Source organism: Siphateles boraxobius, unplaced genomic scaffold, assembly GCF_051911475.1.
Source record: "Siphateles boraxobius isolate OS27281-9 unplaced genomic scaffold, OSU_SipBor_1 158, whole genome shotgun sequence".
NCBI lineage: Eukaryota > Metazoa > Chordata > Actinopteri > Cypriniformes > Leuciscidae > Siphateles > Siphateles boraxobius.
The window spans coordinates 145,001-167,793 of NW_027508764.1; the positions used below are offsets into that span (position 1 = coordinate 145,001).

The 22,793-nt window shown below is 35.3% G+C and overlaps 1 protein-coding gene and 1 long non-coding RNA gene across 2 annotated transcripts in view; both read right to left on the reverse strand.

Moving 5' to 3' along the window:
* The window catches only part of prtgb (protogenin homolog b (Gallus gallus)), a 35,456-nt gene extending 14,181 nt beyond the window's left edge, over nt 1–21,275 (reverse strand). The window contains exons 1-10 of the mRNA XM_077230969.1: nt 21,147–21,275; nt 19,858–20,145; nt 13,477–13,618; nt 12,318–12,451; nt 11,939–12,235; nt 10,862–11,021; nt 9,622–9,869; nt 7,940–8,104; nt 6,842–7,156; nt 2,375–2,560 (exon numbers count right to left, since the gene is read on the reverse strand). Of these exons, the coding sequence (XP_077087084.1) occupies nt 2,375–2,560; nt 6,842–7,156; nt 7,940–8,104; nt 9,622–9,869; nt 10,862–11,021; nt 11,939–12,235; nt 12,318–12,451; nt 13,477–13,618; nt 19,858–20,145; nt 21,147–21,213 (2,002 nt within the window). The 5' untranslated portion in view covers nt 21,214–21,275. The remainder of the gene's footprint in view (nt 1–2,374; nt 2,561–6,841; nt 7,157–7,939; nt 8,105–9,621; nt 9,870–10,861; nt 11,022–11,938; nt 12,236–12,317; nt 12,452–13,476; nt 13,619–19,857; nt 20,146–21,146) is intronic.
* The window catches only part of LOC143738891 (uncharacterized), a 254,784-nt gene that overhangs the window by 85,455 nt on the left and 146,536 nt on the right, over nt 1–22,793 (reverse strand). The gene's annotated exons all lie outside the window — the stretch shown is intronic.

Here is a 22,793-nt window from a genome sequence, read left to right on the forward strand (position 1 = left end):
TTTATGCTCAACTAGTTAGGAAGAAACAGGCCGGGAGATAAAGCTGTTTAGATCTTTAAATTCTGAGAAAACTAAAAAAGAAAATGAAACAATGATGTCATTCCAAACTGTTTTCCACGATAATTCCATCGTTTTCCATTAGTAAAAAAAATGTTCTATATGGAAATCCCTTATCAAGATAATAATGGATTACATAATTTGAGTAAATTAAGATTTCCCATTTAAAAATTAGATATTTTCTAAGAAAACGGTTTAAGAACGGTATAATGTCTCAATCTATATATAAATCAAGTTCAAGTTACTAACAAATTTTCATTACAAAAAATTCATTTCCATTTTAAAACTAGAAAATTTCCCAAAAATTTGAAAGATTATTTATTTTACCATTAAGATGTAGAAAAGTAAAACAATTCTATCTATATGGAAATCCTAATCAAGTTACTAATGAATTTTCTTAATGATTTAAGTGAAGTGAATTAAAATTGACTTTCCTTTTAAAATGTATACATTTTCTAGAAATATTACACAATGTATTTCCCAGTAAAAATTAGAAAGCTGAAACGTTTCTACTTATATGGAAATCCTAATCAAATTACGCACAAACGTAATTTTTATTTTTAAAATTGTGTTTTAAGTGATTCACGATTTACTTTCCATTTAAAAAGTAGAAACTTTCTAAGAAAATGTATTTCCCAGTAAAAATTAGAAAGCTAAACATTTATTTAAATTCCTCAGATTTTTGTAAGTGAAGTTTTAATTGAATAGTTTAGTGTAAAAATCCCAGACTTTCAGACCTTATTTCACTGTCACTCCAAAGTTTCTGATCTTTAACTCTATAATGTTGTTTTCTTTAATATATATGTATCCTTGCTTCGTCTTTGATCTTGTAATGCTGTTTTAAATTAATTGTTTTGTTTTTTGATTGCTTTCTATTTCTTGTAAAGCAACCTTGAGCTTTATAAATATATAGAATGGTGCTATAAAAAATATATTATTTATCAGTTAAGCAAAACCCTAACCAATTCAGACAGAGCTCACTCCATCGGGACATTGAACTTAAAGTTCTTTGCTCTTGGGTCACTTCTGCCCAGTTCAATCCCAGAATCCTTTGTTGGCGCTCGAGTGTCCAGCTGTATGGGGGGGGGGGGGGGCGACCTTAAACCCAGGCACAATAGACGGAGAAGCAGAGGAGAACCATGGGAAAGCTGGAAGGAGACATCTGGGGTGTGACCTTTGACCCTGAGGGGATATTACGTGACACGAACAAAGCCCTGGACGCGGCGGACAGGACAACCGTGCATAAGTCCGAACAGAAGAAGGGAATTATTGATCAATCTGGGATTCTGTCAGTCCGAGGACGATCAGATGCTCACGATGGGAAAGATGCTCAAGGAACCTGTGGAATATTTCCTTCCCAGGTTCATGTTTCAGAAAAAGCTTGACTTCTACATTTTCAGGGATGATGCTTATATAAATATTTTAGATTATTTACTTGTTTTAAGCAGTTAATTTAGATTAGAATTAACTAGTGAACTGCATAAATGCTTTTGATATTAGTCGCAGGCTACTTAAAATTAGGCAAAATACACATTACATTTTTGTATCCGAGCTTAATATGAAAAATATCTAGGAAATTAATTAATTTATTACCACGTAAAAAAAAAATAGAAAGGCAAAATGTTCTCTATTGAAATCCTAATCAAATTACTCACAAATTTTCTTTATATAAATTTTAAGTGAGTTGAGTTTTTTATATATATATATTAGTTGCAGTGCTATAACCAAAAGTGGTGTTGTTGTTTTTTGCATTGAATAAAGATTTATTTCACATTTTAGGAAATTAGAAATTTCCTAAGAAAATTAGATTTTTTTTTTTCCAAGTAAAAATTAGAGAGGTAAAATGTTGTTTATGGAAATCCTAATCAAATTACTCACAAATATTCTTTAAAAAATAATGAGCTTTAAAATGAATTAAGTTTTATATATATATATATATATATATATATATATATTAGTTGCAGGCTAGCTAAAATTAAACTAAAAGTGTGTTTTCTTTGTTGTTGCATTGAATAAAGATTTATTTCACATTAAAAAAAAAGTGTTAAGAAAGATTAGAAAAAATTAGAAAATGTATTTTCATTTCAGTTAAAACATTTCTATCTATATGGAAATCATTAACAAATGACTCATTAGTTTTAAGTGAGTTTGATTTTTTTCTACTGAATTTTTTTTTAAGTGAATTAATATTTATTTCCAATATAAGAAATTAGAAATTTTCTAAGAAAAGTTTGTAAGAAAATGTATTTTAAAGTAATTTAGTAAATGAGAAAATATGCGTATTTCCCAGATAAGCCCATGCGTGTGCGTGACTCACTGAGGCCTGTGATGGTGTGCTGGTGGTCTTGGGGGGGCAGCTGGAGAATGGAGCCTTCTGATTGGCCGTCTGGCTGGAAACAGAGCTTGAATCCCTGGATGACAGCGTCACTGGGAGTCGGATGCCATCGGATCGTCACGGATGTGCAGTTCAGAGGTTCGAGCTCCAGGTTTGGGGCGGGAGGCACTGAGGACAGAAACACATTAAATCAACTTATGCACAAAATACAGACATAAACACATTTTCTGCAAAACATTAACAGAACTCTATGGTATTTTTGCCAAGTCTATGTAATAATGATGCTTTACGTGCAAACAGCACTAATAAAACAGCACTGCTATTGTGGCTGCGAAAAGCTTTATTTTTAACAGAGTACAGTTAACGATAATTTTTTTTTAATCCATTTAAAAACTAGAATTTTTTTTTCCAGTAAAATGTAGAAAAGTAAAACGATTCTATCTATATGGAAATCCTAATCAAGTTACTTATGAATTTGCTTAAAAATGAATCAAGTTAATTTAAGTAAGATTGATTTTCCCTTTAAAAAGTTTACATTTTCTAGGAACATTACACAATGTATTTCCCAGGAAAAATTAGAAAGCTAAAATATTTCTACTTATATGGAAATTCTAATCAAATTACTTTCACAAAAAAACTTTCACAAACTGTTTTAAGTGAATTACGATTTACTTTCCATTTAAAAAGTAGAAATTTTCTAGGAAAATTACAAAATATATTTCCCAGTAAAAATCAGAAAGCTAAAACATTTCTGTTCATTTGAAAACCTTATTTAAATTAATTTTGTTTTTGTTTTTCCGCAAAAAGCTTTATTTTTAAATAAAGTACAGTTAACAATAAAAAAATAAATAATTTCCATTTAAAAACTATAAATTTTCACAGAAAATTAGAAAAATTATTTATTTCCCAGTAAAATGTAGAAAAGTAAAACAATTCTATCTATATGGAAATCCTAATCAATTTACTTATGAATTTGCTTAAAAATTAAGTTAATTTAAGTAAGATTGATTTACCCTTTAAAAAGTATACATTTTCTAGGAACATTACACAATGTATTTCCCAGGAAAAATTAGAAAGCTGAAACATTTCTACTTATATGGAAATTCTAATCAAATTACTCACAAACTTTCTTTAAAAATGTGTTTCAAGTGAATTACGATTTACTTTCCATTTAAAAAGTAGAAATTTTCTAGGAAAATTACAAAATATATTTCCCAGTAAAAATCAGAAAGCTAAAACATTTCTGTTAATTTTAATTTAGAAAAAAAATCAGCGAAAGCTTTATTTTTAAGAGAGTACAGTTAAAGTTAACGAACAAGATGGTGATGCATCTTGACCAGTGACGTTCTGCCGTCGACTCAAGACCGTTTCAATTATTAAGGTTTTAATGAGTTCATACAAGATTCTTCCAAGATACTCCAACAATGTGGCATTAATGCCCGTATTCCACAGCAAAACTTCATGTTTTCAACCAGACAAGATCATGATGAGTGTGTTCAAGATGGAAATCACTCTCAGTCTGTCTAACTAAACCTGACAGATCCGGTTGATCTTTAGGTTGCCTGAAGCATTCCCTTTACGACCCCAAACTGAGCCGACCCTCCGCTCCTAACTGACAGCCGGGGTCAAAGGTCACGAGTAACAACATAAATGCCGGAACAACGCCAGTCAAAAAATGCTAAATAGACAAAATAGACTTGTTTCCAGTCCTAATATCTAAAAATTCTTAATTGAAAATGCATTTACTAAAGTAGTAAAATGCCATAACATATTTAGTTTTTGCTTAAGGCGAGACACTACAGGTGAATAGGGTATTTTTTTTAACTAGCAGATTTCACCATATAACTTAGCCATTTGATTACCTACATTAAGATGAGAAAAAAATGTATTACAAGTTTTCTGTAATTTAATGTTTAAATATGCAAATGAGGCATTGTCTAATTAAATATGCGCTATTTTGCATATATTTTAAAAAACGAAATCTGAGTATTGGACAAAGCCAGGTTCAAAATTATTTTTTCATTGTGTTCACATATTAGATGGGGAAAAAATTACAGAGGGATTTATGGATATCTACTTTTGTTATCCTGTAAATCAGAATATACTGCCAATAGCCTTAAAAAATATATTTTCGCCATGTTTTTTTGGAATAAAATGTTATATAAATCAGGCTAGGAATAATATATTTACAAATCTCTCTGTAAATGTCTTCATAATATAACTAGGTACAAGACTGGAAAGTTTGGTGTATAAAGGTGCTACTGAAGTGGAGATTTCGGACTTGGAGTGAGAGAGAACAGTCATTTTGAGAAAACGGGCTTTAAAGATTTAGCATCAGCCAATGAGATCGCGCATTTAGAGTAAAATCCCCCCTTTCACTTTCACGATTGGTTGCTGATAAAAAGGAAATGACCATATTTGGATCCGGCAGTATTGTACAGGACAGAGAGAGCTTTCTAACGGTGTGTGTGATGACAGGGTGCAGATCGCGATCGCGGAGCAGAGGGATGATTTATAACGAAAACTTTTGATGAATTTATGAGAAATCTACAGACGCAAACAGACAAAGTGTAGTAAAATAAAGACCTAAATGTCTATTTCTGACTTTTTTTCACCACAAGTCTGAAAGAAGACATGTTATTGAAGACAAATATCCTAAAATTTGTTTAAAAAAAATGATGTTTTTGCCTGCCGTGTCTCGCCTTAAAACAAGAAAAATGATCTGCCAATGGGGTCAGAAAAATAATCTTGTTTCCGTTTTAATTAAGTTTATTTTTCTGACCCCATTGGCAGATAATTTTTCTTGTTTTAAAGCAGAACTAAGTAACTTTTTTACCTTAACCGAACAGCTTTGGAGTCATTGTAATGTTTATATTACTGATTTCGTGTTGAATGGTGGTCGTCTCGCACCCCCTATTGCCTGTCAGCCGCAAAACCACCCTTGCAACTTTGGGCCGCCGGCCTCAGTGTTAGGAAGTATGGTGTGATATCAGGTCTCGTGATGTAACGAATTTCTTTACGGCACTGCACGCATACACGCCCCCATCCAGGATACGGCTAGCTGTAAGAACAACTATCGTCCAATGGCAAAGCCGGCATATAAGAAGCAGAAAGCTAGAAAAGCATTGTGGGAGGAACAGAGAAAGAGGAAACGGCAGACTGACCGAGCGAGGAGTCAGACACGAGTAAACATCGGACCTGCGTTTTCAGAATAGCGAAAAAAACGAAGCGCGCGCGGTCGGAAGAGTCTAGAAAAAGGAAAGGAGAATCTGACGGCGCGAGGAACCGGACAAGAGTCCCACTCGCTCAGGCTTTCACTGTTAAAGTTGATTCCTGCGATTATCATGAGAACAGTTGTCAATATCTCACATAATTATCAGGACATAAATAAGCCTACACGTTGTAAATAGTATAAATGAGCGCAATTTGCAAACTATTATGATAAATAGCAATAACCATGTCTAACAACATCATAACGGACATGGTTAGGAAATCAGGGCTCTCAAGCGTCACTCATTTTGGTCTTTTGTCACGCTCTCCCGCCACACATTGTATTTCTCACGCTGAAAAACTATTTGTAATATATTTAATATGCCAAAACTCTGGCCGCGCCGCTCTCACTGTGGAACCGGCAGGAATCAAGCGCGTCTCCTCTGGTGTTGTTCGTCGAGCTACACAATAGCCAATCAGAAAATAGCACTATTGTATCTGGGTAAGATTTAACGCAACAACCAATGACAAAAATGTATCTGTCGGCTGGATGTCACTCTTGCCTGTCTTCAAAACTTGAGAGCCCTGCGAAATAATGCGACGTACATGATACACTTTATTGGTGTCATCTGGCATTTAGGCTCAGGTAAGCCTAACGCGGTAGGCTACTTTATTATTATAAAGTGCAGAGGCCGTGAGTGCAGATACGCTCTGCGTGAGTTGTATTTACGACAGTAACGTTAAACACAAGTACTCTACAGCGACTCTAGGGGGCGCTGTTTGACAAAAACAGAAATCCTGCATAGTGCCGCTTTAAGCAAAAACTCCCTTAATTTTTAATATTCCCCCCCATAAAACAAGACATAATATCTTATAGCATAGCATTGCTCATGGTTAGTTCATATTAGTTAATACATTAACTAACTTTAACTAATGAACCTTATTGTAAAGTGTTACCTTAAAATGTTCTTCACACAAAAAAGAAACTCTTTCCCTGTCACTGACGACATTTTCCATAATTTATTACAGAATTAAGAATTAAGTGAAAAAGTTAATTTCAAACCCTGTATACATGAATTTTGAACAATACCCGTTTTTGTCTTAGGACAACTTTGATTTGATGAACTTTTTTTTTTGATACACTTCAAATGTTGACTATTGTAGTACAGCGCTTCCTGAACCAAAAACAAACAAAAAACAGTGACAGTTCTGGGTCAAACTCAGGAGGGTTCTGCTCACCTGCGGCGCTGGATGTTTTGGGCGTGCGATGCGAGCTCCAGGCGGACGGCTGGCTCCAGCCCACGCGGGTCGAGGCGGACATGCGGATCAGGTAGATGGTGTCGGGCCGCAGACCCTGCAGGAGGAAGCGGGTGCAGTTCTGGCCCGGCACCGGCAGCTCCACGGACGTCAGCGTGTCGTCGGAGGCCGTGCGGTGGGACAGCCGGTACGCAGACACTCGTCCTCGGCTCAGTTTAGGCGAGAGAGGCTGCCAGGACACCAGGATATCAGTCGGACTGCGACTCGTCAGGCTCAGCTCAGGGGTACGGAGGGGCACTAGGGACAAACAGAGAGATAAAACACTTTATGGGAAAGATTTGAGGTTACACTTTATTTCCATAGTCCACAAACTCTCACTAGTGTATTAGGTTAGAGTTAGGTTAAATAACGTGATTTCCAAACACTGGGAATGTGTTGTTGTTGTTTTTTTACAAAAACTGAATTCTGAGTTTACAAAAAACGGAATTCTGAGTAAAAAAGAAAAGAAAAAGGAATTCTGAGTTTTAAAAAAAATAATTCTGAGTTAAAAAAAATGTAAAAAGTAATTGCAACTTTTTATCTCACAATTCAGACTTTTTTCCTCAGAATCGTAAAAAGTAAATCTTGCATTTTTTTACTTTTCTTCTCGGAATTCTGAGTTTACAAAAACGGAATTCTAATTTGAAAAACGAAACAAAAATAAAATCAATTGTTACTCATCTCACAATTTTTGCATTTTTTCTTTGCAAATTTATATCTCACAATTCTGACCTTTTTCTTAGAATTGCGTGAAAAAAAGTTAGAATTGTGAGATAAAAAAGAGATTAAAAAAAAACCGCTTCCATATTTTTGTCTATGTAGCACTGATTTCATTTATTTTTTTATATTTTGCTTTTCTACTTCATAGACAGCCAAATTAAATTTGAAGCCTACTCCCATTAAATCCCATTAATTATTTTGTTGTTATTAATTTTTTTCCTGATTAATTTTAAAATTCTTTGTAAATGAATCTCAGCTTCTATTATGTTGTACAGTGGCAGATGTACTACAGTGCATTGTGGGATTAGTTTCTGGCCTCACCGTCCTCCAGCGTGTGCTGCGTGACCTGCTCCGACATGCGACTGGCGCCCATCGGCATGTAGGCCACAATATAAAACGTGTAGTTTCGCGCCGGCTCCAGATCGTCCACGATGTGGCTTGTCGTGTCGTTCCCGATCACGGCCTGATATTCCTCGTTGTTTAGACCTGAGTGTACAATAAGATATCTTCAAGAAAATGAAAATGTACTTGATGTGAAGACCAGGTCTTATGCACTAGGAGCAGGTTTCTTTACTACCTCAAAGTTGCAATGAAATAGCAACAGACCTTTTCTTCCATAATGTAACGCACATCCAAATGAAACGGATTATGAAAAAATAAAAAAAATAAAAAGGGCGAGACTTGGTTCTGTGCGCCGGTTGTTGATTGGATGTTGAGATGTGGGTGTGGCACTTAAAAGGCGGAGCTAAATGCAAGAAATCCTGCATACATCACCACATAAACTCACTTTATTTTTGGTTATTTTTCTCTTAATTTCTTAAGTAATTTTGCTTCTCAAGTAAATGTACCTTGATCTAAAAATTTGAATTTTAGAAAAAAAAAGACAAAAAAAAGGAGGAAGAAAGGAATTTTTTGCAGTTTAGAGAAAAGTCTGATGTTCCACCAGAAGGTCCAGTTATGACATTTTTATCGAAGCTTGTTTCCGCCACAGAATAAAACATTTTAAAAGAAAATTGCGACTTTTATCTCACAATTGCGAGTTTACATCTCAGAATTCTGACTTTATAACTCGCAATTGACCCTTCGCAGGGAGCTTGATTGACAGGTGATCTGACCAATCATACTTCGCCATCCGCCATTTTGTCCGACAAAGCAGTCAGGTGAGTTAGTAGATTAACATGGGAGGATTTGAACTTGAAAAACTGAATATACTGACGCCTTTCCGCGGTTAAAACAACATTCCTTCTGATGTTCATTCATGTTTATTTGATGCTATAAATGAATTAGAAGGAAGAGATGATCGGTTCACGAGCAGCTTTAACTGAGGCTCTACAGCGATCTGTCACGACACATTAAAGAGCCACAAAACTGTATTTATTGTTTAAATTTCTTTTTAAAAATGAACAAATTTGAAAGGTGAGACTTTGTTTAATATGTTTAATATCAAAAGTAACCGAAAAGTAACCTGGTCAGTCCTGTCTGTCAGCGTATTGTCAGTCTCCTCTCTGATCCGCGATGTATTTTTCACTGCGTGAGAACATGGTGTGTGCGTGAGACCGGCGTAGCTTGTCGGACATAGCGACAGTAACTAAGGGGGGCGGGTCTTTGCGAAGGGTCAATTGCAAGTTTATATCCCACAATTCTGATCTCATAACACGCAATTGCAACTTTATAACACAATTGCGACATTATATCACAAAATTCTGAGATAAAAAGTTGTAAACTCGTAACTGTGAGAAAAAAAGTCAGAATTGTGAAATAAAAAGTCGCAATTACCTTTTTTTATCCTGTGGCGGAAACAAGCTTCCATACATTTTGTACATGTATGTACAAAGTACAAGGTCAGAGAAAACACATGCACAGATGAATTGTTCACATCTATAACATGCATTTAAAAAACAGAAATTTGATTTAATTCCGACTTTAAGCAGCAACATTTCCTTGGTCTACCAGTATCTGGATGAAAGACCAGCACGAACCAGCTTGGCTCTACAAACGCTCACCCTCAGACTTCATGTAGTGTATGGAGTAAGCGATGACTTTATCCGCGTTGTACTGGGGTCTCTCCCACGCCAGTAAGATGGCCGAGCTGGAGATGGTTTCCGCGTGTACGTTTCGTGGAGCGCTGGGGCGGTCCTCCGACAGAACCACGATGAGACGGGACGTGGACACGACCGAGCCTTGGGAGTTCTCCGCCTGGCACTGGTAAAAGGCGTCGTCTTCCGGAATAATCTGAGTTATCACCAGTTTACTGATGAAGAGAGAGATGTCATTATCAGAGAAGATTAAATGTTTACCAGTGGCGTTTGTCTGTACACTGCAAAAAATGCTTTTCTTACTTAGTATTTTTGTCTTGTTTCCAGTCCAAATATCTAAAAATTCTTAAATCAGGATGCATTTACTAGATGAGTAAAGTATGTCTGGTTTTCTGGGTGAAAAAATCTAAATTAAGTGAGTTTTTGCTTATAACAAGCAAAATGATCTGGCAATGGGGTATGAAAAATAATGTTAATTTAAACGGAAACAATATTATTTTTCTAACCCCATTGGCAGATCATTTTGCTTGTTTTAAGCAAAAACTCACTTTATTTTAATCTCCCCCCCCCCCCCCCCCCCCCCATAATATCTTATGGCATTTTACTACTTTAGTAAATGCATAAGAATTTTTTGATATTTGTACTGGAAATAAAACAAAAAATACTGAATAAGAAAAGCAGTTTTGCAGTGTGCAGAAGATGTTCGGCTTTATTGTAAAATAAAGTCTAATAATTCTGGCATCAAAGATCCTGAGAAGAGATATTTCACAAAAGAGCACTGCAAAAAAAATGCTTTTCTCAATCAGTATTTTTGTCTTGTTTCCAGTCCAAATATCTAGAAATTCTTAAATCAAGATGCATTTAATAAACTAGTAAAATATAAGATATTATGACTTGTTTTCTGGTGAAATAAATAAAAATGAAGTGAGTTTTTGCTTAAAACAATCAAAATTATTTGCCAATGGGGTCAGAAAATTAATCTTGTTTTCGTTCGAATTAAGAGTATTTTTCTGACCCCATTGGCAGATAATTTAGCTTTTTTTAAGCAAAAACTCATTTAGACCCCGAAAACATAATATCTTATGGCATTTTACTACTTTAGTAAATGCATCTTGCTTTAAGAATTTTTAGATATTTGGACTGGAAACCAGACAAAAATACCAAGTAAGAAAAGCATTTTGTGCAGTGAGAGAAACCACTACAGTACCTGTTGTACATCTTGGTGCGCCCATTGGAGTGGATCACCTGACCGTTCTTGAACCAGGTGATGTGTGGCGCAGGAGTGCCTTCAGCCTGGCAGCTGAAACGGGCCGTACCGGCTCTGGGTCGCGTCTGACTCTCGGGTTTCTCCAACAGAGTCGGAGGAACTGCAAAAAAATGAGTGAAAACTGTGAGAACACATAATGATAACTATAAAGTTTTAATAATCATTCTAACAGTAAGAGAATAGCAAAGTCCAGACCAATTCAATATTCAATATTATATATAATTTAATATTCAACTATATACTTGATCTGCCTGCACTGACACCATTATATGAGAACTGAACTGAACTGGACGATGACATCACGGTTTTCTCCTGAGCGGCTATATATATATATATATGAACTAAATTAAAAACGTTTTTACAACAAAAATGAACCATCACTGAACTTAAGCTGGACTGTGATGCTATTTTCTTCTGGAAACAAACCTTTAAACAAACATTATTTTCCGATTATCTCTGTAAAGCTGCTTTGAAACAATCTGTATTGTAAAAAGCGCTCAGGGCTCTCAAGTCTCACGCATTGGGCGTGAGACACACGCATTTCAACCCGGTCACACGCTCACACGCCACACCTTGTATTTCTCACGCTGAGGAGTAAGGGAACTTGTCCCGCAATACAATTAATGGACGAGGCGCAGGCAAACGGAGGGAAGTTTTTTGTTTCCGGGTAAATTATGTGTTCCCGCTGCAAGCACGCTCGTTACTAGACAACACGCGCATGGAGTGGAAGTTGAAAGAGCACGATCTGATGAATGCGGTTTGAGGACATCTTCATTTTTTTTTTTAGCATTTTAATTTTACGATTCCTGGACGATATCTCTTGCCTGTGATCAAAGACAGTGAGAGCTGATGTTGAGGAGTATAGCCAAAGAACGATAATATTAACAAATATGGTAATTGTTGTAGTTATTGTTCTTGGTGTGAATGTTAATATAGATATTGTTATAGTTCTTGTTCTTGATGTGAAGGTCCTTCAGAAGTGTTTATGACGCAACCGTTCAGTCAAACATCTCCTACCGAGTATGGTGAGGTTCCCGGCAGCTATGGTGTAGTTGCGTGTTCCCGGTGTCGTCGCGCGGCACAGGTACGTGCCACTGTGCTGGGCTTTAACGGGTGAGATAACCAGGTTCCCGTTTCCCAGAACTCTGGCTCCGAACACGTCTATGGGCTTAGAGTCGGCCCGGCTCCAGGACACCAGCGGCCGAGGGTTTCCCTCCGCCAAACACTCCAGAACCACAGACTGATGCAGACCGGCGCTGATGTTCTGAGGTCCAGCTATGATGTGTGGTTTCATGAGAGGCCTGGGACCCGACGCTGGACAGAGAACGCAGAAGATTATAATGTTTTCTTTATTCCTCTGATACTGATCACTGTTCACGCTCACACAAACACAGACCTGGGATGACGGACAGCTCGGCTTCTCGGCTCGTGACTCGACTGGCTGTGTTCGTTGCAAAGCAGCGATAATTCCCAGCATCCTTCATTGTCACGTCGCGGATATGCAGCACTCCATTTGGCAAAACGGTGATTCTGAAACAAACACAAACATGTTTAATGAATAACTCAACCCGAGGGCTTTCAGTATGCTAGTACACTATGAGCTTTACAATATAGTTTAGATGTTCATATTCAGCTGCTTAACCAGGTTATTAGCTGGTTTTACATGGTTTATATCCAGTGCAAGCGTCTCATTTAGTCATTAGCTGGTACAAAATATACATTAATCCATTTACGATGCTTTTATCCAAAGCAATTTACAATGCAATCGAGGTATACATTTCATCAGTGCAATTTCTACCTGATTTAACCCATAAAAAATTATTTTGTTGGTATAAATGAATGTATTTAGGTTTATTCAGTGATGTTAAATAATATTCTTTTAGAAAACTTACAGACATAAATAAGTTGGACTAGCTCATTTAAAGTTACCATTTTTAACTATTTTTTCACAAAAAAAAGAAGCTTGACCACTTTAATCCAGTAGATTCAATTCAATATATTTATATAAAATATATTTAATAATAATATTACATTTATATTAATTCTGCTTCTGATTAAGTTAATAATTCTGTTGTTTTAAACCTGTTAACTGTCATGCCCCTTTTTGACCATAGATGTGAAAATAAATGGTTGTAGTTCGTGAATTTTAAAGAAGACACTAATCGGATTAATGCAGAAGCGAAAGCACTTCAAAAAATATAAGTGTAAAAAAAGTTTACGTTTATAGTGAAACTAAACAATTTTATTGTGTACAAAATGTGTGCGTTACAAAATAATGAGGACTCTTAAATTGGTGGAATCAAAGCCATATGTCCAACCAAGTTATGTTCCAAATTTGAAGCTGATATCACAAAAATTGAGCTGGTAAATGGTTTTAAAGTACCATTTTCATGGTAACAAAACGGCTAAAACGGCTTTCATGATAAATTTTGAGAATTTCGAATGATACCTAAAGTTTCCAGCTATTGAAATAATGATGGTTAACAGGCTACTATTAATATGAAATATTTAATATTAATATTTAGAAAGAAATAATTTGTTGATTATTTGCACACCTGTCTGAATCCAGAGGTAGAGATCTTTGGTTGTGTTCCCAGCGTATGAGCGCTGGTGATCCGCTGACAGCGCAGGAGAATCTGGCCATCGAGCCCAGCGTAACCTCCACTGGGACAGGGTGGGCCACAAACAACAAGACATCTGTGAAGGAGAGAGAGAGAATCCGTAACCAATGGACTATGTGTTTAAAGTCAATATCAAACCGCATTCACATCCCACTTTACATATTTCTGAGCGAAAAAATATATAAATGGTTCAAAACAGGGTAGTTGGTATAGTAGGTGAACTAAAACCATAAAAAAACATTTTCGTTACTTGAAATGAAATAAACTTAAAATAAATATACAAAAAACAAAACAAAAGTGGTATTATATATTTTTTAATTATAGTTGTTATAGGCTAGTTAAAACCATAAAACGTTTTTCTTTACTTGAAATAAAATAAACTTTAACTGAAATAAAATAAAATGACAGCAGGGTTATTAGTTGTTTTTTATGATTGTTATTATAGTATTATAGTAAACAAAAAAAGTGTTACTTGAAATAACAAAAACTTTAAATGAAATAAAATCTTAAACTTATTTTATTTTAGCAAGTTTCTAAAGCAGCATTTCTAAGTTAAATTTAGTTTAACTTGATCAACTAAAAAACTATTATAAAAACTATATAAACATTAAAAAAACTAATAAATTGTCAAAAAGAAAACAAAATTCCCAAAACTAACCTAGAATTAGAATGAAAACAAAAAATAAAATAAAAAATAATAATTCAAAATATTATTAAAACTAGCACTAGGAAAAAGCAAAATCTAGTAAACTAGTAAAAATAGCACTGGTTCACAAACATGAATAAAGCAAATTGGGCCAATGTAGCTTTTAATGTTGATCTAAATTTGTATTATTTTTATCATTTATTAACAGAAAAGTTGTTTTGGATCTGCATCTATAGCAAATTTCTTCCACAAAATCAATATAATTCCTTTTAAAATGAATCATGGTGAGAACATCTGCCATAATCAGTAATGATGTCTGAACGCTAACTAATAACACAAGACGAGTTTCATGCTAGAACACATCTAACTGTCCTCCCATAATGCTTCACTCAGTTTTTGTACGGCCATTTAACACTTGAATGTGTTTACAGCAGCCAGACAGCCAATAAACTCAAAACACAAACTAAATGTCAATACGAACAGTTTCAGGCCTGATGTTGAGGGTCTCAGGGCATGAAATCAGACACAATATCAAATCATTTTAGCTGGTGTATTTATATAAAGCTTGAAGCGTAAAGCACTCAAACAGAGCCCGTTTCTGATCTTAACAGTGATTGGTTGTCTGGTAAAGGCCAGAGTGCACAGCAGCCAATAATAAACAGCTGTTCTAATCAATGAATCAATCGGCTAATGACAGTGAATAATGACTCTTTATAGATCAGTGTGAATCAATGATGCTTCCATTAGAAATGAGTGTCAATATATGTTTGTTACTGTAGGCACTGAGCAGGCTTATAATGCATTAAATGATGTTTTATGCACTGTAAAAGAAATAACCAGTACAGTAATTTAAGAAATATAGCAAGTGTTTCACACCTGAATGAATGAAATGAGCACTAAAATATCACATGCATAAGGTGATATATCAATAACAAAACCATTTTTACAAACGGCACTAGGAGAAGAGCAGGACATTTCTCATTTTCAAACCAATAACATAAAAACCAGCCCCTAATTTTACCCATAAGCCACTGTGTTTTGTTCCCTCCCCCTCTCGTTCCTGCTAAGTCCAGCCAAAAATCCTCTAAAGGCAATCAATGATAGTTCATCTCCTGATAAAATCCCCGTCACTCGTGTTCCATGCGGTCGACGGGATTTATTTACATGTGAAGCTTCATTACCACTAACTGACAGTCAAATAACTCCGGTTCAAATGACCCAAGCTAACAAGAACATGTTCTGAGAGTGTTTCGCTAACGTTAATGAGAGGTTATGAAAACATTATATTTCTGAATGTTTAAAATGTCCAGTTTCTTAAATGTTTGGAACATGTTTTTGCTTGGTTATACGAACGTTAAGCGAACATTCCATTTTGGAAACATTACGGAATTGTTACATTTGAATGTTCCCTGAACATTCCGGAACCAGTTGTAACATTTAAAAAACGTCAGATGAACGTCCAACTAAAATGTTTCAGAAAAAAAAAAGTTCCATGAATGATGTATAATTAATGTTTTTGTGCAAACGTTTTGAGGACATTACTAAAGACCAAATAACTTTGAACGAACGCTCTGTCAACGTTACAGGAAGAACGTTTCTTTATATCTTTGAGAGAACGGTGCAACCCATGAAGCCCCCCCCCCCCCCCCCCACACACACACACACACACACACACTCAATATTGCTTTAAAGATCTTATCTATAGTAACTGGTTACACAGCTGTTACTGTTCGAAGAGAAAGTGCAGAAATCTGATCAAAATCTTCAATGAGCCAACGTTATTTTAGGAAAGATTATCAAATTCATATACCAATTTAAAAATAATATAATGGTACGGTCATAGTAAATGAGCACATATATTACCATAGTATTTATTTGTGTCAGTATATGGAAAAAGTGTGATAGAGAGTATGCGTGTGAGAGAGTGAGTGTGTGTGTGTGTGTGAGTGTGTGTGAGTGTGTGTGTGTGTGTGTGTCCAGTCAGCCGGGTTGTAAAGGCCAGATCAATGCCGAGGTCAAACAGGACAAAGGTTTCCTACCAAAGGTCAGAGGTCAGTCAAGTCCATCTGTTTCAGTCAGAGACTCTGATTAAATGTGTTCTGGATGAAAACGGTCAGTGATTTTATGTAATTTATACAAGGATTCTAATAATGAACCTTGCTAATGAACACAATAGTTCATTTACACCCATCTAAAGACTAATACAGTGTTTGACTTTGAGATGAAACCATGTGAAATGAGTAACAACTATACGGATCAATAGTAGTAAACCTGTCACTAAAATCACTTACTCATATTTTATACCAAAATCAGGAAAAAAAATAATGAAGTATACATTGCTCAATAAAATTAAGTCTATTTTAAGATTTTTTGGCATTATTTCAATAAGCCTAATTATAAAGCATATACATGCATTTCAATAGGGAGATTTTCCTGTTAAATTATATATTCATGTTTGAGTTTTTCATGGCAAATTGTTATTTCCACAAATCAATATGAGAGTTTCAACTTGATCTTAAATTAGAGAGTTATTCCAGAAACAACCATGAAAAAATGAACAATTCTCCAGCTGTTCCTTGAAAAGATCCACAGTTTCAGCTTGAGCTTTAAACACACACCCTGACGGCTCTAACAAAACAACCCAGCTCCTCTAAAGCCCAGCATTTGTGAATGAATCGAAGCATCAGTCAGGCTGGATGAGGACAGCAGTCCCACAACCCCTGTGACCTCTGACCTCTGCAGACCCCTTCTGCTCCAGGTCCCTTCACCCTGAAGATGCTGACTTATGAAGGGATCAACAAATCACAAATCAGATATATAGCTGATAATTAGCAATGGAAATTATTCATTCTTTAAAAAAATTAATTAATGGTCGAGCAAAATAAAAATGGGGTTTTAAACAACTAATGCAAATAGCAATATCTAAAAGTCAGATTTTTATTTATTTTTATTTTGAATTAAATTAAATTAAATCAATAATTACTAGCTTAACCTGATAACAATAACAATCATTTCAAAATGTGAGCACTTTCCTTTCCTTTTTTATTTAATATTTGGTGTTTTCAGGGGATTTTATGGTACTAAATTATATTTATAAACTCTTTATTTTGAGCACTTCTTGTGTTGCTTTAGTCCTCATCTGTAAGTCGCTTTGGACAAAAGCGTCTGCTAAATGACTAAATGTAAAATAATAACAATAATTTCTAAATAAAAACGGCCAATTAATCTTATTGGTCTATATATTAGCACATCTAATAATTTAATGATATCTAACATCAGCTATGGTGCTACAGGTGAAACTCGAAAAATTAGAATAATCGTGCAAAAGTTCATGTATTTCAGTCATTCAAATTAAAAGGTGAAACTAATACATTTAGTATATTATATAACTATATACATGTGCATGATCATACTTTTCAGAGGGCCGACATTTCTCTATTTAAAATTCTTTTTTTTTATTGATTTCATGTAATATTCAAATTTTCTTGATGTTGAATTTGGGTTTTTCATAAGCTGTACGCCATAATCATCAAAATTAAAACTTTTGCACGAAATTCTAATTTTTTGAGTTACACCTGTATATAATGAGCATGTTTTACTTTATTTTATATTCGTGTAAACATTTGAATTGGAAATGAGTTGTGCTAGTGATTCAACGATCGTTATGTAATGAGACGGCTAAAATAAAAAGATTTAATACATTATATGTGGTAAAATAGAGCTCTTTTATTAATATCTAATATCAGATATGATTATATATCAAATATATAATTATATCTAATATCAGCTAATTGCAATATTATGTTATATTATATTATAGTTACCAGTTGATGCATGACGAATTCAACGTAATATTATTGATTATTGGCAATGGCTGATTTATGAGTCCTACACTGCAAATAACTTATTCAAGAGTGTAATGTCAATCCCATCTCCCTCACCAGCATCCCAGATTATTTCTCCCAGTTATCCCAGATCCCGTCAGGCCGTATGAAACAGCATTGAGTTGTGTTTGAACTTCTCTCGTCTCTTTGTGAAGGTCAGTGCTGAGCGAGTTCAATAGGCACAGATGTTTCTCTGTCCACAGGTTCATGGCCGAACAAACGTCTCTTTTCTCCCGGGCCAGAGGCCAGCCGGGGCCACGCCGGACAAAAGAAGCCAGCGAATAGCCTGTAACAGATTCCTGAGCGTAGCGGACCAGGAAACAATTGCATTGTAGGCCACAGCAATGACACAGCTGAAACTCCAGCGTGCGAACGCATGAGCGAACATGAGAATCTGCCCGTGCATGTGTCAGAGCACAAACACTGAAGATTATTTCATATTTTGTCCCTTATAACAGATTAAAACTTTATATTATGAATGTCTAGTGACGGAAACATCACATAACAATCGTCGAATCAACACCGCAACTCATTTCCAATTCGAATGCTTTACATTTGCTTTATAAAAGGCCCAGAAAAAGCACATTTTCTAAATTGATTTTGGTAGAAAAAAATATATTTTATTGAATATTATGCAATTAAATTATTTAGAATCATAGCAATTGATTTCTTCGATATTGTGCACGTGTCAGAACACATGTTGAGAGCTCATTTACTGAGCCTGTAAGAAGATTATTTAATATTATACCTATCTATTACGTATTAACTTTTATTATAGCCGCCTCATTACAGAACAAAAGTTTAATCACTACCACAACTTATTTACAATTCAAATGCGTACATATAAAGGCATGTAGCATTTTTCAACATTTTCTAAATTGATTTTGGGAGAAAAATATTGAATTTATTGAATTTTATGTAATTAAATTATAAAATTTTTTTTATATATTGTGCACGTGTCAGAGCAGATGTTGCGAGCTCATTTACTAAGCCTTTATGAAGATTATTTAATATTATACCTATCTATTAGGCTACGTATTAACTTTTATTATAGCCGCCTCATTACAGAACAATCGTTGAATCATCACCGCAACTCATTTCCAATTCAAATGATTTACATATAAAAGGTGTGCTGCATTTTAAAACATTTTCTAAATTGATTTTGGGAGAGAAATATTTAATTTACTGACTTTTATGTAATTAAATTATATAGAATCATATCAATAATTTTTTTTCGCTATTGTGCACGTGTCAGAACACATGTTGTGAGCTCATTTACTGAGCCTTTATGAAGATTATTTAATATTTTACCTATCTATTACGTATTAACTTTTATTATAGCCGCCTCATTACAGAACAATCGTTGAATCATCACCGCAACACATTTCCAATTCAAATGATTTACATATAAAAGGTGTGTTGCATTTTTAAACATTTGCTTCATTGATTTTGAGAGAAAGATATTGAATTTATAAAATTGTATGTAGTTGAATTATATAGAATAATACCACCGCCTCATTACATAACAATCATTGAATCACTACCACAACTCAACTCCAATTCAAATGTATAAGGCCCAGATAGAGGCCGTTTTCAAAAAGTTTTACTTTGATTTGAAACTAAAATACCAGAATTTGGGATTTAAAAATGGTTTAATGGAGCTGATTGGCGACAAATGCTCTTTTAAAAAAAACGTATAAACACATAGCATGTGGTCAATCACGGCCCAGACGATATACACTTCAACGTTTGCTTTTTCGCCCCCTTTTCCCACTCCGTACATACTTGAGATTGTAAGGCTGGATCTTTGGCTCAGGATGGCTCCGTATTTGTTCTGGACGAGGCACTGATAGAAGCCCTCGTCTGAAGTCCTCACACTGGAGATGCACAGCGACCCGTTGGACAGGACTCGCACGCCGACGCTCTCCTGGAGCTGAACCCCGTCTCTCCTCCATCGCACCGCGATAGGAGACTCGCCTTGAGCCTGACAGTCCAACACAACAAGCTGGCCTCGAGATGCTGTCACGTCCAAGGGCTGGATGCTGAAAGACAACTCGCTGAAGCCAAAAACCCCTGGAGATGATGAGATGCCATTATAAAAATGTGGTTAAACGCAACACATTCGTGTCAAGCTTACACAATTAAAATTATGATTCAAGCAAACCAAGACCTGAATGTGAAAGAACGAGACTAATCCATTTAGTCACAGTCAACTGAGCGAGAAGAATCAGTGGTGCTTTTGCCGGACTTCACGACTTTGGGGTTTTCACACAATAAAAAGTGAAACTGAGCCATGTGTAGGTGTGTTAAGAAGCACTAAAATCAATTTTGTTGCTGCATCTTAATTTAGTCAGATTGGTTCAATCATAAAATAATACTTTTGACTTGCATAAAACTGGTTTGATTCATGATATCCACTGCAATGGTCAGAATCAGATCTTTAAAAGCCATTTCAGTCTTTCAAGGTGTGATGTTACTGTCTAAATTAAACATAGCTGATGAAAAGACATATTTTTTACCACAAATACCATGGTTAAACTATGGTTAGTGTAGCAAAACCATGGTTAGTTTGTGGTTACCATGGTTTAACTATAATAACCATGGTTTAATTATAGTAAAAGTGTAGTAGACATGTTTTTTTGGTGTATTGATCACAGTTTTACCACAAATACCATGGTTAAACAGGTTAGTGTAGCAAAACCATGGGTTAACTATAATAACCATGGGTTTATTACAGTAAAAGTGTCTAATAGACATGTTTTTTTTGGTGTATTGATCAGAGTTTTACCACAAATACCATGGTTAAACTGGTTAGTGTAGCAAGTCATGGTTTAACTATAATAACCATGGTTTTTTTTTTTGGTTTTATTTGTAGTAAACCTTTCGTAGTGACAATTCATGAGAAGCACATTTCCCAAATAAATAATCTATCAATGACCTTAAACAGCCTAATGATGTAATCTGGATCAGGTTTAAGTGTTGTTCTCCACAGATGAAATGCCTTCAGCATCTTTCATTCTCAACTTTACGCACGAGATTCCTGTCAAAATATGAGTGAATAAAACATCTCTTACCTGAAAACGATAAAACCCAGAGTAAAATCAGCAGACGCTGATGTGTTTTCCATTTCACGGACCCCATTTAGCGATAATTCCCAATCATTCCGTGCGTAAAACCAGCGCGCGACCGGAGCGCGTCATAACTCTCCAGAGAACCCGATCACTGACTGAAGCTCGTGCTCGCACTCGCGCTCCTGCGCGCGCCGCTCCCGCCCCCCGTGAACACGTGACTCCAGAGCGCATTACATATTCATGAGATCCTCTTGTAATATGATCTGATTTCATCGGAATCATTCTGCATCTTTGACTTTGAATACAATAAGTTTCACAGCTCCAACAGACTCGTGATGAATAAAAATCTGAAGTTATATATGTCAATGTAGTAAATATAAAATATAAGAAATAATTAGTGGAAATATGTATGCTAAATGAGTTGAAAAGTGATCATATACCACGAAAGTTTAGATGTGCAATATTTTTCACATGAAGTGTACAGCAAGTGTAAATATCATTAATTTTCTTTGACAATTCTTTAACTTTTTTCAAGTTAACTTTTTTTTCTTCGCTTTAGCAATAATCAGCCAAACATCTTCTTCAAAAAGATACCAAACTTCAGTCTGTTGCTTTAAAGCATTGAAGGTTTATTAGTTTAAGTTGGTAATTTCATTTTCAGGTCTATGCTCAAAAAGTGAATAATAAATGGATTAAAACCACTGCATAAATATAATTTAGTACCATAAAATCCTCTAAAAACACAAAATATTCAATTAAGAAAGGAAATTTTGGTCATTTTTGACCGACACGCCAACAGTACTAGAGGGTTAAAATACACACACACACACACACATATATATATATATTTAGTCCTGTTGATATATAACAAACACACACACACACCCACATAGTGTAGTCCTGTTGATATATTATAATATATATATATGTGTGTGAGTGTGTGCATGTGTGAGTGTGTGTGTGTTTGTTATATATCAACAGGACTAAATATATATATGTGTGTGAGTGTGTGTGTGTGTGTGTGTGTGTGAGTGTGTGTGTGTGTGTGAGTGTGTGTGAGTGTGTGTGTGTGTGTGTGTGTGAGTGTGTGTGTGCAGTAAATGCAGTTATTGATCAGAGAGCTGATCTCTCACCCAGCAGGACAATAGAGATCCGAGAAACATCAGTGTTTGAGACACACACACTCGCTTTCTGTGCACACACACACACCGCGAGGAGGGCGGCTCGGCTCAGGCTCGTTTACTGCGATCAAATCAACAGGACTACAGACTTTTCTTAGTTGTAAATAAAACAAAGATCATCGAAGGACGTTTTCAGTCTTTCTACTTTCTTGCCACGTGGAAAAAGTGAAAATAGTTGTTTTCCTCAGTCTAACAGACATAAATGTTCTTCCACGGTATTTTTATCTTGCTTTCCAGTACAAATCAAATAATTTTTAAATCACTGTTTATACATTTACATGATTTTAATACGAGCCTTATCAATCACTCTGACATCAGAAGTGTAAGATAAAAGCAAACCTCAGCAAGTGTGTGTGTGTGTGCTCAGTTTAATCAGTTATTGATCAGAGAACACTGATTGATCACGTATATATCACAGTCCAGGGTTTGCATAGAAAGAGAAGACTAGTTATGCTGGAATATAATATTT